A 16,458-nucleotide genomic window follows, 5' to 3' on the forward strand; every position below is an offset into this window, starting at 1 on the left:
CTCTCTCTGCCCCTCTCCCACTTGTGCTCTGTCTCTCACAAATAAACATTAAAAAAATCATTAAAAAGTAACAAAAAATGAAAACATACTATGGAAGTTCTCTGGTAATCCACTCAGTAGACTGGGGAGAGCCTTGTTTTCCAAAACACAGCATACAAACAAATGCTCTGAGAGTATAGTAGATGATTTTGGAGGAAACTCAAAAGGAACCTTTAAATTGTATTTTAGTATTTTAAGTTTTATGTTTTTAATTTTATATTTATATTCAATAGTTTAATATTTAACTAATCATATTTAACTAATAGCTTAACATTTTAATATAGTTTAATAGTTTAATATTTAAAATTTATATATTTTTATTTATTTTTATTTGTTTAATATTTAATCATTTAACTATTGAATAATAGTTTAATTCTTAATGTTTTGCGGAAAAAAAAAAAATCTAACCAGCATGTGATTCCTTGCTTGTGATTTCACCAATATTATCCCACAGGATAGTGTTTCTCATCGTCGTCATTACTGACCTTTTATACCAGCTCGTTCTCTGCGTGGGGGGCAGGGGGGGGGCTGGCCCAGGCGCTGCCCGAAGTTTAACAGCATCCCTGGAGTCTACCTCCCCACCTGCTACCCTGGTGTCGTCACCTCCCCACCCCAAGGTGAGAAAATCAAAAATTGTCTTCAGACATTGTCGTACGTCCTCTGGAGGTCAAAGATCGCCTTGACTGAGCACGATTAGCTTAGACTAAGTCCACTTCTGAAAGTACATTAGGTTGATTTAAGGCCAATGTACTTCTATGGGACTTGGAACACGTGTGATTCACATGGGGCAAACACGGCTAAGGTGACAGGTCACTGGCAGAAGTTTCAGAGGAACCAGACCAGAAGATGGCCCAAAAGGGCCAGAGAACGGGGTCCTTATCTTCCAAGTCACATGCTCTTTCCCACCTGCTCTGTTGTTGTGTCATTCCTGAAGTCGACAGAACTCAACATACGTGTAGGAAAGAGAAGGCAGAGGACTCCACTTTGCCCATTGTGTGTGGCCCTCCTGATCTGGTAAGGAGAAGCTGGGCGGGGGGGGCGGTTGGGGAGGGCCTTCATTCCCCTAGGGGAGACTGAGGCAGAGACATCGGTGAGAACAGGGACCCATGGAGGAGGCTGGAGAGGGAGACAGGCAGGTGGGTCTTGCCAGACAACTCCAGAAACAGCCACAGCGCTGCTCCACAGCCTTGCAATGTTCCAGCAGGCTTGCCTGTCTTGGGCAGACAGGGCTCTGGATGCAGTCCATCTGGTCTCCTCTCTGTGTGACCAACCCTCAGAGCCCAGGAAACAATCAATCCAAAGATAGCTCCCCTTAAGCCCAGCCGGAAAGGCAACAGTCTATTGGTTTCAAAAGCTACCTCACCAGTACTTAATACATACTGACGACTTCACGGACACCATTTTCTGCTGTGCTTACAATGCCGCAAGGTAGGCACTGCCACCATGGGAATATTCCAGATGGCAGGAGGGAGACTGACAGGCGACGTCACTTTTCAGGCCCTGAAGATGAGTACGCGGATACAAGGGTACACACGTGCGTGCACACACAATCGGCTGGCACGTGTCCCCACCTGTGTGTGCTTGCACACATCCCAATGGGCAAGAGGATGGTCTGATGTGCCTGCCCAGCTTTCCTGAGCCAAGAGGGTGCACCAAGCCCCCTGAAGAGCTGGCAAAGGTAAGTGAGAAAAATCAGGGGAAGGTACTGACCTGTGTCTCCAGGGTGATCGGTGGACTTGGATGAGGGTCCTGCAGGGAGAGAGGAGAAAACACAGGTAAGTGATGGGGGGAAACTGAGCCTACTAAGCCAGTTCGCATTTTCCAACAAAGCTACATCTCTTCAGTGCCTAACATGCCCACAGGGAGGGCTGCCCAAATGTCTTCCCCATTCCACAACTCATGAGAAGAGCTTGACCCAATCCCCAATCTCCCCCTAACTTCTTCCCACACCCAGATGACTAAGGGGGTTCAAGTTTCTCACTGACAGGTTAAGGGGACACCCGCCACGGAGATCAAGCAAATGTGCAAGTGTAAGGAAATAGGAAAGAAAGCACTCTTGCTGCTTCTCTCAAAGTGTGTTCAAATCCTCTATATGGAGAGAATGGACCCCTGAGAAGATTAGAAACACACCTCAAAGAACACAGAGTCCAGATGAGGGGGCAAGGCCACCAATTTGTGCCTGGTCTTACAAAAAATGAGGGAAGGAACACACAGAAAAAGAAGAGCTTAATTCCTCGTTTTCGCAGCACATTCCAATGGGCTAGGGAAGAGCCTTTTCAGGATAGCGAAGGCCAGAGAAAAGTCCTATTCATTCACTCTCTACAAAAGCCAATTGACTGGAGAGGCTTGGTGGTCATGTCGCGGGTCATTAAACATGAACTCTTTAGGTGGGGGGCAGGGTGGGTCGAAAGGCGGGAGGGATGGGTGAGGAGGAGGCAGGGTTTTTCAGCAAGTGGTTTCCAAGGAAAACAGGAAACCCAGCACATAAAGACTATTTTTGTCTGCACTGTGTCGGCTCTGAACTTAACCACCCTGGATTCAGGATTCTGGGAAAGCAACCTCAAGCTGCCTCTTACAGAGAATGGGCTTGATTTTAGGGCCCCGAGGGACAAACTCAGTTTGGAAGCCTTGCTTTAGGCAAGAGATTTTCCAGCACTGGCTTCTAGGAAGCCATGCAATTGAGCATCCCCCGCCCCAGTCGGTGAATAAGAAGGAAGTATAGGGATTATGCTGTATTTGTCCTTCTGTGGTCTGACTTGGTTCACTCTATGTAACATCCTTAAGGTTCATCCTTGTCACATAAGGCTGAGTAACAGTGCACTATACGCATTCACCACATCTTGATCCATTCATCCATCAACAGATGTTTACCCTTTTTTCCTATCTTGGCTGTTGTATGGCTTCAACGAGCATGGGCACCCAAGTGTCATGATTCCACTCCCATGAGGCATCTCCAATAGTCAAATTCACAGAAACAGAGAGTGGAAGGGTGGGTGTCAGGTGGGCTGGAGGCAAGGAATGGGAAGTTGCTATTCAACAGGTGTCAAGTTTCATTCATGCAAGATGTAGAAACCTTGGCATTCAGCTGTACGACATTGTGGTTACAGTGACAAAATTTTTAGGTGTATACTGCAGTGTTAACAGAGTACAACTCCTGTTGTGTTCTTACCACAATTAGAAAAGAAAAAACTGCGGCAAAATTTTCAACCCCTACCCTAGGGGAATGGTCAGTCGCTTTCTTAATGATTCCGCTGTGGTATCTTTATAACGATGCCAAAGTAACCCTGAGCTCTGGTCTCTTCTGAGTTTTCTTTCAAGATGAAGGGTTCCTTTCCCCACCCACCCCACCCCCACCCCAGATCCTAGCTCTGAATCCAGTCCCCAGCATTCCTCCAAGGCTACAGCTCCAAGTTGACCACCAGGCAAACAGCTCACTCCAATTTCCACATTCTACCCAGGCACAGAATATTCCTCAGACCCAGGAAGACACTGAGGGGAATACTCCTCCCCATCTCTGGACACTGCAGCCTTGTCCTTCAAGCCTTGAAAGTATTTTAGAGGCTCTCTCTTTAAACCCTTATCTAGCTCCCTCCCAAGGGTGAGGAGGGGGCCACTATATGGGTGAGAACCTTGGCTGAGGCATTTTTGAGTGAGCAGCCTCCGTGTTTTAGCCATTCCTCACGGGGCTCCCCCTGACCAGCCTCTTCATCCTCACACACAGGGAGTGGCAACCCTGTTCTCCCATTTTCCCTGTGTCAGGCACACTGGACAGGACCCACTTTTGTCTTTGGGAGACAAGGCTCTCCTCCTGGTCTATGACAGGGTGGGACTCCGGCCTCAGGCATGCTGCTTTGTGGGTGAGGGCATGCCACATTACTCTTCAACTCTGAGTCAGCCTGTGTGTCTCCCCCAAAGTTCAGTTTCTGCCATCTCGATTTGGCCAGAAGATAAGAAGCTGCCTCTCAGACTCCAACATGAGCCTCATTCTCAAAGCCAGGTCACAGTGAAGAACCACACTGGGGTGTTGGGTGTGCGCCCAGATTAATTAAGTTGTACTTCTCAGCCCATTTGGCTATTGTTTGGGGCTTATGCTTCACTGCTCAGAATCCTGAAGGGGTGGAGAGGGGAGAATGCCATCCTGAACCCCTAAGAACAACTTCCCTGAAAGCGATCGTCCTTGGCAAACCACAGAAAACTCTGTCAACTTGTCAACTGTACTGACAAAACCCAAAGCTGATCCTTAGATTCTGGTAGAGCACCGGCTCTTTACTTGGCATTCCAAGATCAGAAACCCTCCCAGCACATGGTCAGGGGTCCAGTATTATCTACTTAGCATGTTAATGACCTAGCCAGGAAGCAGACAGAGTACTCCCAAGCGGCCATGTTATTAACACTTAGGATTCACTTGCCAACAAAAATTCAATCTCCTCCCTCTGTGCACACTCAAAACCTAAGCTTCTCCCTACAGAAGCTCCATCCAGAAGATTCCAGGTATGGCAATGTATCTGTGAGGTCTCCCTTTCAGCAACATCCTCCTTAATTGGAAAGGCTAACGAAGTGGAACCGGGTCAATGATGCTGTCTGCCTAATCCATCGTGTCTGTCTAAACTGGGACTCTTTGGTTTACAGTAGAGTAAATTCCTGTCTGTCAGGGGAAAGGCTCCTGGAGACCAAAGGGGAATTTGCAACATGCTCGGATGCTACAGTGGAGTGCTTTTAGAATCTTAATGTGGATACTGGGGCTACGGAACTGCCTGAAGCAAGGGAAGCCCTTTCATATCATCTGTTGCAATGACTAAATTGGGGAAGTCAAATAGGGAACCAGGCAGACAGATTTAGTGGCCCGCATTCTTCACCACTCCCTGTATCCACGCCCTCTAGTCACATGACTTTCTATTTCTTTGCTGCGTGTTCTGCCCCATCCCTTGACTTGGGCTTGCCATTTTGATGTGTTTCATCCAAGGGGAGATTAACAAACAGGACCTAAGCAGAAGCTTGAAATATGCTTGTGTGATTGAACATGATCTCTTGTGCTTTTGCTATCCCCACAAGAACATGCCCCAGGTAGCCTGCTGGTGCAAGGAGGAGGACACACACAGGGAACAAACCTATATGCAACCTGCGGCTTGAAGCCCACCCCAGCCTTGAACAGCCAACCTTCAGACACATACATAATACATGCTTGTTGTTGCAAGCCACACAGTTCAGGGTGCTTTGTTATACAGCCATGATTGTGGTAGTAACTAACTGATACACTTTCTGAAGACTGATCTTAATAGAACAAGAACATAATGGACACTCCAGCCTTGGAAACAAAATGCTATCTACTCTCCCCAAGTATGCAAACAAACCTCAGGAACCTGAACTACCATTTATAACTATGATTTAGGACCTACTATGTGCTAGACTCCACATGAGCTGTAGGTTATGCCAAGCAAAGGACATTCTCAACCACCAAGACCTCATACTATATAGGAGGTCACTTTCATCTCTTTGCCAAATGGACCAGTCCCTCTGAATTTACTCCAACGCCATGACAAACAATGGTAACAGGATTTCTCAGAATCCTCTTGCCCTGAGGTAATTACCATTTTCATTTCTCCAGTTTATTTTAAACTTTAACCCATGGGCCTATTAGTTGACCAACGTTTCCAACAATCACCAATACTAGTAAGAACTAGTAAGTGATAACTAATACCTGGAGTTCTTACCACGTTTCAGACACTGGCTTACCTTCTAGACATGTATCATTCCACTGACCCCTTGTAACAACCCTAGGAGATAGAGACTTCCATGATGCTCATTACAGAAATGAGCCAACTGATGACCAGAGAAATTGAGCGACGTGTCCAAGGTCACACAGACAGTACTGAAGTCTGGACTGGACACCAGGGCCCTGTACTTGAGAAACCTGTGCTCCATTATTTTATATTAGCTCCACTGGAGAACACAATCCCCCATCAGAAAAAATCATCTTGCAACCTGGATGAGGTCTACTAAAAGAAAGAACACGCACAGCAAATCAACAGTAGCACTTTAACCACTATTAGCATCCTTTTTTTAAAAAAAGGTAGTGGACACGGTTGATGGAAATTAGCACACGTGTCATGACTAAAAATAAAACACAGCCACTTTGCCACAGCGGGGCACCAAATCCATCCACACATATTTACGGAGTCCCGACTCAGTAGCTAGCACCATGTCTGGTGGGCACCAGGAGGGAGACAGAAAGTTTAAAGGGACTCTGTGTACACTTCTATTCCCAAAGCTAACGGTTTAAATAATAGGCAGGAGTCTGATTACAGATCCTGGAGAAATGAAACTCGGTCTCACTTCAAGACCAGGAAGCCAGGCTCAGAAACTTTGGAGCTCAGCAAGCCCAAAAGCCTGATTTTAACAAGCAATTAGGCTTTCATGAAGAAAATAGGAGGAGACATTTCATGATCATTCCATATGTGCCTCAAACGTTTTGAGCTCCCCTGGTCGGCGGTGAGCCTCGAGCTTAGCCTCAGCCATTGGAAAGTGTGTTCCCTTCCTGTGCTTTGAGTATTTCCTAAGATAGTGTTTGCTCTTGGGTATTAAGCAATGGCTTTGGTGTGGAGGCAACAATACTGTGACTCAAGTCTTCAGAGCCAGATTTCCCCCCATCGGGGCCATCAAGTCAGCAGAGCAATAGACACCAGGCCCTGCAGTACAATCTCTGCACGGACACACCCAGGAGAACACTTCAGAAGGCTGGTGTGGCACTGTTTTCCCGAGAGCCCTCTGGGGACAGAAACAGAAGCCTACCCCCATTAGGAGTTTGTGCTTTACCAAACACCAGGTACCTCAGGAAATGCAGGGGGATGTTTATAGGATCAGAGATTAAAACACAAAATCTCACCAACAGCGCTCCTGCCTGCTGGAGACCACCCAGCAAGACCATCAAGTGCAAGGGGAATTCGGATGCCAAGCCAAGGACCCAAAAGGATGCGGTCACTTGTAACAAGGGACTGTATGGGGCAAAGAAGGAAAATGCAGTGGAAGAGTACAGGTTCAGGGTCAGCTGAAATCACACGTCACCACTGATTAGTCTGCTTGGCCCATGTGCCAGACATGTTTATTCTCACAGTTCTGGAGGCTGGAAATCCAAGATCCAGGAGCCAAGACAGTTGCTGTCTGCTGAAGCCTTTCTCCTCAACTCACCAACACCCATCTTCTCTTCCCTCCATGCCTGAGCCTCTCTGGTGTCTCCTGTGCATCGAAAATTTCCTCCTCTTATAAGGACACCAGTCAGAATGATTAGAGCCCAGACTTCAGGCCTGATATTAACTTCATTACCCCTGTCAAGGCCCGGTCTCCAAACCTTCACATTCTGAGGTGCTGGGGTTTGGCGATTCAGCAGATTAACAACCACTTAGTAGATTTGGGACCTCAGGCAAACTACTTCGTTTCTGTGAGCTTAACTTTTCTCAACCACACCCTGTGAATAGGTGGGACTGTATTCTCCAACAGAGCTACTGCAAGGAAGGACGGAAAGGACAGTCTAGGACTGTTTTCAAAGGTAAAGGGGACACAAATAAATAAGGACACTAGCTTAAGAGGTGGAAATCTGGACTACTCATGTGTATAGAGAGTCACCTCCTCATCTTGGAAGTGGGCTACCACAGACATTATAGGTGATCATGCAGATTTAATAAAACCAGCTATTTTTAACGTCTGCTGCGTGGTTACAAGCTCAAAAACAAGGGCACTGGGGTGGCCTCAGTGGGCGTCTGACTCTTGATTTCAGCCCAGGTCACGATCTCAGTTTGCGGGATCAAGCCCTGCGTCAAGCTCTGTGCTGACAGCACAGAGCCTGCTTGGGATTCTCTCCCTCCCTCTCTCACTGTCTCTCCCCTGCTCACACTCTCTGTCTCAACCTAAATAAAGAAATTTTTAAAAGCTCAAAAGTTATCTCCTCTTTGTCGTCTTCTTCCAGGCTTCTGAAGGCTAAGACATACCCCTCCACCCCCAAACCAATCAGCCACAATTCTTCTCCACGGCCACTCATTATAGATCCCAGCTGAACCAATCCCATTCGACAGTAGTGACATGGGCAAATTTAGCCATCTCCTTTTCTGTGTTTGTTCTGTGCCAAGCACATGAAACCCTTGCCACTCTGCCAAGGCAGGTATCATGCTCCCCCTTTTACAGATCAGATTAACCGAAACTCAGGGAGGATCGTTTGCCCAGAAACACAGGCCTGATAAGGGCGGGAGCCAGGACTGATGCTTAGGTTTGCAAGCAGCCTGAAACTGGCACCTTCATCAACATCCCCGTGCTTTACAAAACCATGAACTTAGTGAATCAGGATCTCTGGGCCAGGAGCCCAAGAACCTGCGTTTTCATTGAACAGTCCTGGGTGAGTCTTCTGCGTACTGAAGCTTGACGAGACCTGCACTGTAGCATGGGTAATTCAAGACCGGAAGCATCCAAAGTGACACAGACAGCCAGTGCAAGACCAAGAATAGGACCCCTCCCCTCTGATCCCCAGTCAGTCACCAAGGCTCTGAGGTGTTCATGCAACTCTGATCCTCACGTTCTGCATCCACTAGACATTTCCATGATGGGTGTGTGTCCATTTGAGGGCTCTAACTGACCAGACTGGGTGACTTAGAAACAGAATTGTATTTCTCATAGTCCTGGAGGCAGAGAGGTCCAAGATCAAGGTGCTGGTGCATCCAGGGTCTGGCAGGACTTCCTAGTTCATGGACAGCTTTCTTCTTGCTGTGCCTTCACCTAGACGAATGGCTGAGGGAGCGTTCCAGTGTCTTCATTTATAATGGCACTCCTTCCGTTTTTGAGAGCTTTGCCCTCAGCAGCCCCCACCACACTGCGGGTCAGGATTTCAACAAATTAATTTAGGGGGACAAACCATTCCATCCACAGTGGGGTACAAGGTGTTTTCTGCTCCCTCCTTTTTCTCCACTTACATGGTGATGACCTCCTTGCCCCGGAAACCCTGACCATCACCTTCATCTTTCCAGCTTTCTTTCCCCAGGGATAAGTGACTCCTTTGGACTCCTCAGGATTTGTTCACAGCCATGAAGGCGCTCACACAATGGGACTTTGTCTGCCAGGTGTCCCTCTGGGATTTCACAAGGAGCTTATCTCATGTGTCCGTGGCTCCTGGGATGAAGGCTGGGGACGTGCATGGTGGGTGACACTGGTCGATGAGGGAGGGATTCCAACAGCACACAAGTCCCCTTGTTCTCTCAGAAAGGCTACATTGGGAATACAGACGCCGGCCAGAATCACACAGCCCTCACCTTGTTGGAAAATGCAAACTCATCTCGAAGAAAGACTGAGAAAACAGAAACCTCACAGAGAGGTCAAGGACACTGGCAGTGCTTTAGAGAGACGGTGGTGCAGAGTTGGGCCCTTTCAACTGGGTGCAATTTCCTTACTCTGTCCTGTCTCTGTGGTCTTCCAAGTTTTAAGAATTTACAGGTCTCTTTACCACTTGGCCTTCCTTCCACAGATTGTAACCCACACCCCGGAACAGAGCCACAGGACCTCAAAATGAAGTTCGGGCCCTTGGAGTTAGTGAATCACCTTGGAAGCTACAAAAGACCACAGATGCATGGAAACTCTGGAAGGACTTCAATGGTTCTCCAGGTGGGTGTGAACAGCTGTGCGAATAAACAGTTATCCAGTATCTAAACCACACACTTGGTTCTGTGTGTGCCTTAAAAGGTTTTGTACTTCTTTGCAAACCACACGGAATTAGAATTCTTCGAACAACAAGGTTTGGAACACACCTACCTAAAAGAGGAGAGGCTTGTGGTAGGAAGTGTTAACATGGGATGGCCAATTGGTGGCCTCTAGATGATTCGTGCTAGGTGGTATTTTTTGGCCTGTAATAGATGACATATTTTTCCTTGTTGCCCATGTTCTAAAACCAGGATAGGTCACATGCAAATCCAGATTTCTCATTTCTCTTTTAAAAAATTAGAGATTTAGGGGTGCCTGGGTGGTTCAGTTTGCTAAGCGTCTGACTTCAGCTCAGGTCATGATCTCATAGTTCATGAGTTCGAGCCCCATGTCAGACTCTGTGCTGCCAGCTCAGAGCCTGGAGCCTGCTTCAGATTCTGTGTCTCCCTCTCTCTCTGCCCCTCCCCTACTCATGCGGGCACACTCTCCCAAATATAAACAAACATTAAAAAATAATTGGAAATGAGAGATTTACCAACACTGCACGTGTCCCTGCAAGACAGCAAAGCTTCTGGCTGGATTGCTACCTGGTCACTGCCAACAACTGTATCGGTCACCTCTATTCACTAAGGCAATTCGCCTAAGGTCGCATGGCTGGTATCAACAATTATTAGAAGAGCAGTTAACATTGGCTCATAGTGAAAACAAAGCGTTGTCCTAAGTGGGTAGTAAGAACCATCTAATTTAAACCGCTTAACAATGTAGGTATTAACAGACCCATTTTACAGACGATGTATTCAAAGCTCAGAGGAGAAAGGAATTCGCTGAAGGTCACTTGTTAGTAAGTGGTAACCTTCCCATCTCCTCGTGTGTGTCTTCAGGCCAGTGACTTGTCACAATGGCAACCATCCTAACAACAACCTTCTCAGAGGGACAAAATGAAGACCGACTCAGATGGTGGAGCAGAGCCTTGCTCAGTCCTGGTGCACAGTGGGCGAGCCACAAGTGTCAGTTCCTCTGGAGGACAATTACTACCACTCTGTCGTGTTCCGCTTTTCATAGCTCAGACCAGAAACAAGACAGGCCACGTGCCAGGAGAAACCTGAGAAACGCAGCCTCCACCCACCACTGCTGGACAAGAGGTGCTGGTAGCTGTCTCCAGGGCTCCACGTCCTCCTGAAGCTGGCCACCTGAGCTCCGCATGGACACAAGCCACATCTCAAGCTCAGCGTGATAATTAGCTTTCTCCCCAGGCACATGCCGTGGCACCTACCAATTGTGCACTCACTTGCTGTCTCACCAAAATGGCAGACGGCCCACTGGAGCCAATGCCACTGAGTGTCCCGCAGATACTGTCGCAAGCTCCAGAGAGACTATGATTTGCTCTGTAGCTTCTGGCACTAGTGAGTGGTCCTCCTGTCCCACGGGCAAACAGTTCAGGTTTAAGACCCAGAAGCCAAGACTGAGCACCAGGAGACTTAGAGGTGGAGGATAGGTGTTCAGTGCCTCCCTGCAAGGTGCCCAAGGTGGCTATTACTAAGCAATTACTCGGCCTCGAAGTTTCAATACGGCCCTCTGGGCAGACATTACTAACAGATTCTGATTTTCCTAGGAGATGCAAACTTATTTCTGTCCCTGACTTGAATCAAACCCTTCATTTTCTGGTAAGGAAAAGAAGATTCAAGATGGGAAGTGAATGTCCTAAGGGCCACATGCACTTTCTATCAAAACCTGGTCTAGAATCCAAGGTTCTTAATGCCAAATCCTGGGTTCATCCCTTTTTGCCAAAGTCAATTTCTATGCTTGTCCCTTCTGCCTTTTCTTCATTTTCTCTTCTTCGGCTCCCACACAAGAGCCTCTAACCAGGACATTTTCTGTTCAAAGGATAGCATATCCCAGCTCTGGGAAAACCAATTCAGCAGTGTTTCAGGTCTGGAGTGTTTCCAGGATGCCACACACAGACCTGCTGATTCAAGCCATGGGGGAAAACTGATCCCAGGATGCTGGGCACAGGGTGATGAAGGGGAGAACTTCACAGTGCTTGCAGAGGGGACACCCCCAACTCCAGGCTGTGCCTCAGAACAGGGGAGCCTCCTTCCTGGGCCGGAAAAGAGATGGCTGGTCGTCGAACATGCAGGGGACAGAGGGTTCCTATGTTCAGAGTCAAAGTCAAAGTCAGGTGGTTTCAGAGCAAAGAGACTCAGGGTCTCCTTCCTGCCTCCTGGCCTTCTCCTAGGTTTCTTAATGTTATCAACGGTGGGGAGGACAGTGACAGCACCAATGACGGTGGCCATTAGGACAGCTATTTTCAAAGTCCTCATGAAGCAACACATTTAGCAGTTCATGCGCATTATTTCAATAAATCCTCGTTCCATCCTCAAGGGCTGGCTACCACAGGATGGTCATCAAGTCTGGAAACAGATGGTTTTATATCATGCTTTTAGCATCGTGAGAGGCCCCTAAGGGGCATGCACATTCACCTCTGTTGCCAGAGTACGGACACCCTGTGGTACTGTTGCCAACTTACAGAGGAGAAAACAGAGGCTCAGAGAGGTTACATGAGTTGCCCAGAAGCCACAGAGATTGGCCCACTGAACCTTCTAATCTTCATAGACGTGAGGAAAAAAAAAAAAAAAAAAAAAAAAAAGTAACCAGAACCCTCAGATGTGGTGTGGTTTGACTTAAACGATACACAGCGCTTTTTACATTTTTTTTCCTACTAGTTGCCAACCCCCAAAGATTAGGTGATTTCAGAACATCCAGATTTATGGCTTTTCTTAGAATGTCCAAAGATCTGGCCAAGTGGGCATGCTGGTTGGCATGGCTGAACTGGAGGAAGTTGCTACTTCCTTAAGGTAGGTACACACCCTCCTCTTAGCTACGGCCCTGCCCCACCCACCTGGGCAAGCCCGAGTTGGTGACCACCACCCCCCCCCATCTCTTTGCCACCAGGGTTTATCGCTGTACCATTCTACCCACTCAATGGCTGATTCATCAGGACCCCACCCTCACTTCCAGTCCCAAAGAAGCAACGTTAGGGATGCCTTAACCCAAAAGGGATCAAAGTTCTACTAATGCACAGTAAGTTCAACACTGTGGTTTATTCATTTACAAGCCTCTACCTAGAGCTCAATAGCTTTGCTTTTTCCTGGGGTGGTGGGATCACACAGGGAGGTGGTGATGGGGACGCTTCAGTGCAGAGCACAGAACAGGAAGAGGTTATTAGCACCACTGTTTTCTGGCTTCCTGCGTAGCCACCGCACGCAGCTGCCTCTGAACTGGCTGTTTGTTCCTAGCTGTCCCGGAAGGAAGCGCGCTCATCACCCACGACAACAGAATTGGCCCTAGGAGCCGAGAACGTGCGCAGGGGCTCCGAGTCCCAGCTCTCCTTCTGTACGGAGCAACCCCAGAGCTGCCCAGACAGGAAAATGGGAAGAAAGCACAGCCTGGGATACAGCATCCTGTAGCCCACTGACAAAGCCCCAGCTGGGGGACAGGGAAAAGGAGGAGGAGGCCAGAGGAAGGGGGTTCGGCAGGGCACATGGGTTGTGTACAATGAGCTCCTTTCATCAGTGAATAGAGGACTCTCCTCAACTCAGTCTCAATGGCTTTGTTTCTTAAACGACCCATTCTACACCCAGAAAGCCAAATTTGCCAGACCCTGTGCCAAGGTCAGGCAAGAGCCTGAGACCCCCAAGCAAGCTGCTAATCAGCACCCAGGAGACAACCACAGTGCCCAGTGCCATTTGGCTGACCTGAAGTCTACAAAGATCCCCTTTTATTTTTATGTTTTTCTGCAGTGGGGTTGGGCACTCGGGGTTGGGAGGGGGGCTCACACGCGTGACATGTTTGGCATAACTGTAGGATCTATTCAGGGTAGTAAGTGTTTCCTTCCCACAAACTTCATTGAGACATCTGCACAGAGGGGGCAGGGCAGGATGAGAAAGGACTGGAGAAGAGGCCAGTTCAAGCCTGCAGTCTCAAGATGACCCGATTCACGATGTGGGAACAGTCACTGCTGATGACCAAGCAGGAGCCCCTGCGTTGCAGGCACATTGAGAGCCTCATCTTCAGAGATTTATTGCACAGGTAGCAAAGAACCAACTGGGGACCTATGGACCAGGATTCAGTTCAGACATGTTTTGTTTACCCTGTACAATATTTTCAAAAGCAAACTGTTCAATACCATGCCAACAATTAATATTTGGGAGGTCCCACGTAAAACTGCAAAGTCCTGGCATTTCTTAGAAAACCCTAAGACTTGGAAACACAAATCCATCACCTCCCTAAGGTACCAGTAGTATGGATCCGGGAAGCAGCTGTCTCCCTTAGAAGGGGCATGTGCCCTCCAGGCTACCCAGCCTGCAGACAGGCTTCCCTTATGAAGGAGGCCTGGTGGCTGCTATGGGCCGTCAACTCCGCGATCTGATTTATTAAGTCTCGACACTCTCAACGGAGGCCCTGGGATGAGAGATAAATACAGAATACGTATCATAGACTGGTCTTAAGGCCAACTTGGCTACAAAATCCCCGGACAGTTTGACCTAAGAAGCACAGATGAACACACATCCGAGACACTGTGTCTGCAGCTGAGTCCCCTCATCCGGTAGAGGTGAGGGTCCCCTTCCCAGCTAACTACTATTTTAACAACTTGCCCTGCTTTCCCAAGACCCTGGACTATCTTCTTTGTACACATATCTGAAGCCCTGTGGCTATCAACCTAGACAGCACTCTCATTTTCACTGAGCCCACACTAACTGAACCTGAAGCCACACAGGGTTGGGATTTCAAAGATGAATCCTCAGAACCCGGCCAAATTAGGAGTTGCAGGAGGTTTTCCTGAGGTCAAGTGCCTGCTGCAAAGATGAGCCTTGGGCATCAAAGACTGAGCAGAAAGCATATGAACTCAACCGACTGGCCACCATGTGAGATGAAGAAACAGAGAGGTTCCTCCATGTGGCATATGTAGCTTATCTGGCAAGCTGTGGTTTCCTGGGAAGTTATTACCTACACCGACATCATAAAATGCAAGCAAGTTCCCAATTTAGCCAAGGCTACAAAAGCTCAACACAAACAGGGCAGGCCCCTCAGGGGTGGCAGGTACAGCGTATTTTATTACAGCTTTTCTAGGTCCGAGAAGGTGGGTTGACATTTACTGCATCTGCTTCTGTCCTATGTAGCCAAGACCGTTATTCTTCAAGCTCTGTATACAACTGAGTCTGTGTGTGTGTTCGTGCATACATGCGTACACGCAAACATCTGTGAGCATTTACTTGCATGAACACGGTCTCTTCCGCTTGAAGCCTTCCAAAAAGCTGCTGTGAGATTTCTAAGTTTTGTTTGCCTGCTACCCCTAATTTTGGGGAATTGCCTCTAAGTCACCCCACTCCGAGTACTAATTTCCAATGGCCACTGTGCGAGGGGAGGGAGGGCCATGGCAGCAGAGATCCTAATCCGCAGACTTCTTTCTGAGCTGTGAGGTGAGGAAGAAGGAAAGCATGCAGTATTTTATTTCTGCACTTTGGATTTAGTTATAATTATTCATGCAGGAGCATCGTTAAACACCAAAAGGGGGAAATATTACAGTTGCTGATTTCACACGCTAACTGTATTTACATGCTAACAGCATTTCTCAGGGACAATTATCTTATTACTAGTGCACTAATCTTTTCAATCTTTCCAACACAGTTTACAGCTGTAGACTTCAAAAATTAAGGCTAATTAAGACTGTGTTTCAGCAGGTATAGTGAACCACTTAGACATTTTAACTGAGTCCAAGACCATCAGTATCAGGACAGAGTTTGAAGGGGGCAGGGATGGGGGGGGGGGACATACAGTGTCACAGGCAGAGAGAAGAGGCTGTGTACCTTCCATTAAGTGGAGGGCTCCAACTCTCCCAATGGATTCTAGAACCCAGTAGACAAATTCCATCAATCGACAGACCTGTAGGTATCAGGACCAAGGACAGCTGGCTTGGCTCATTCAAGGGTCAAGTGAGTATTTTGCATTTGATTACCTACTTCCATTCTTCAGTGGCTAAGATGGACTCCTGTACCAGTGCATCTGTATTCAAATGCTGGGTTGGCTGCTTACTCTGCTTATCCTTCAACAAGCTACTTAACCTGTTGATGCCTTGGTTTCCCCATATGAAACCAGAGTATTAGTAACACCCGCCACTGAAGCCTGTGCTCAGGACTGACTGAATACACGTTTGTAAAACACTTGGAATCATGTCTGGTTCATAATCATCATCAAATAAGTATTTTTTCCAAAAGTGCGGGCTATAAGAACTAATCACTGGAGGCTGTAACATACCTCAACAACATCTGTTTTCTAACATTCTTGACCTCATGCAATCTCACTGCATTATGAGCCATTTGAGAACTGCTAATATATAATCATCGCTGTATTTATTGTGTCTGTGAGCAATGCATTCTCCAATTACTTGTCCTGGTATCTCATTAGCTGCCATATAAAACCAGCACCTTGGATCATCCGTGGTATTTTTTTGTTTTGTTTTAAATCACAGAGAAGCAGACCTCTCCCTGAAAGGCTGTCATGGGAACCCAGATTTGCGGCCCAACTCCTCAGACCCCAAGCACGGTTCCAGCCATCTAATTACTGCATATGAGGAGCTGCTGATCCGTTTCTCGCTGTACTGCGACTGCTGAGTTTCCTCAAGCACCTGCTGTGTGCTTCGACCTGGGCTTGGCCATCTACAACCCCATCTTTTAAGCTCTCACA

The 16,458-nt window shown here is 47.6% G+C and overlaps 1 protein-coding gene across 2 annotated transcripts in view; it reads right to left on the reverse strand.

The window, feature by feature from the left end:
* XYLT1 (xylosyltransferase 1) overlaps positions 1-16,458 on the reverse strand; it is a 278,553-nt gene that overhangs the window by 219,597 nt on the left and 42,498 nt on the right. For both annotated transcript variants that reach the window (XM_040458947.1, XM_040458948.1), the window contains exon 2: positions 1,750-1,788. In XM_040458947.1, coding sequence (XP_040314881.1) covers positions 1,750-1,788 — 39 coding nt within the window. The remainder of the gene's footprint in view (positions 1-1,749; positions 1,789-16,458) is intronic.

The sequence above is a fragment of the Herpailurus yagouaroundi genome, unplaced genomic scaffold, assembly GCF_014898765.1.
Source record: "Herpailurus yagouaroundi ecotype Mexico unplaced genomic scaffold, PumYag 222, whole genome shotgun sequence".
In the NCBI taxonomy this organism is placed as follows: domain Eukaryota; kingdom Metazoa; phylum Chordata; class Mammalia; order Carnivora; family Felidae; genus Herpailurus; species Herpailurus yagouaroundi.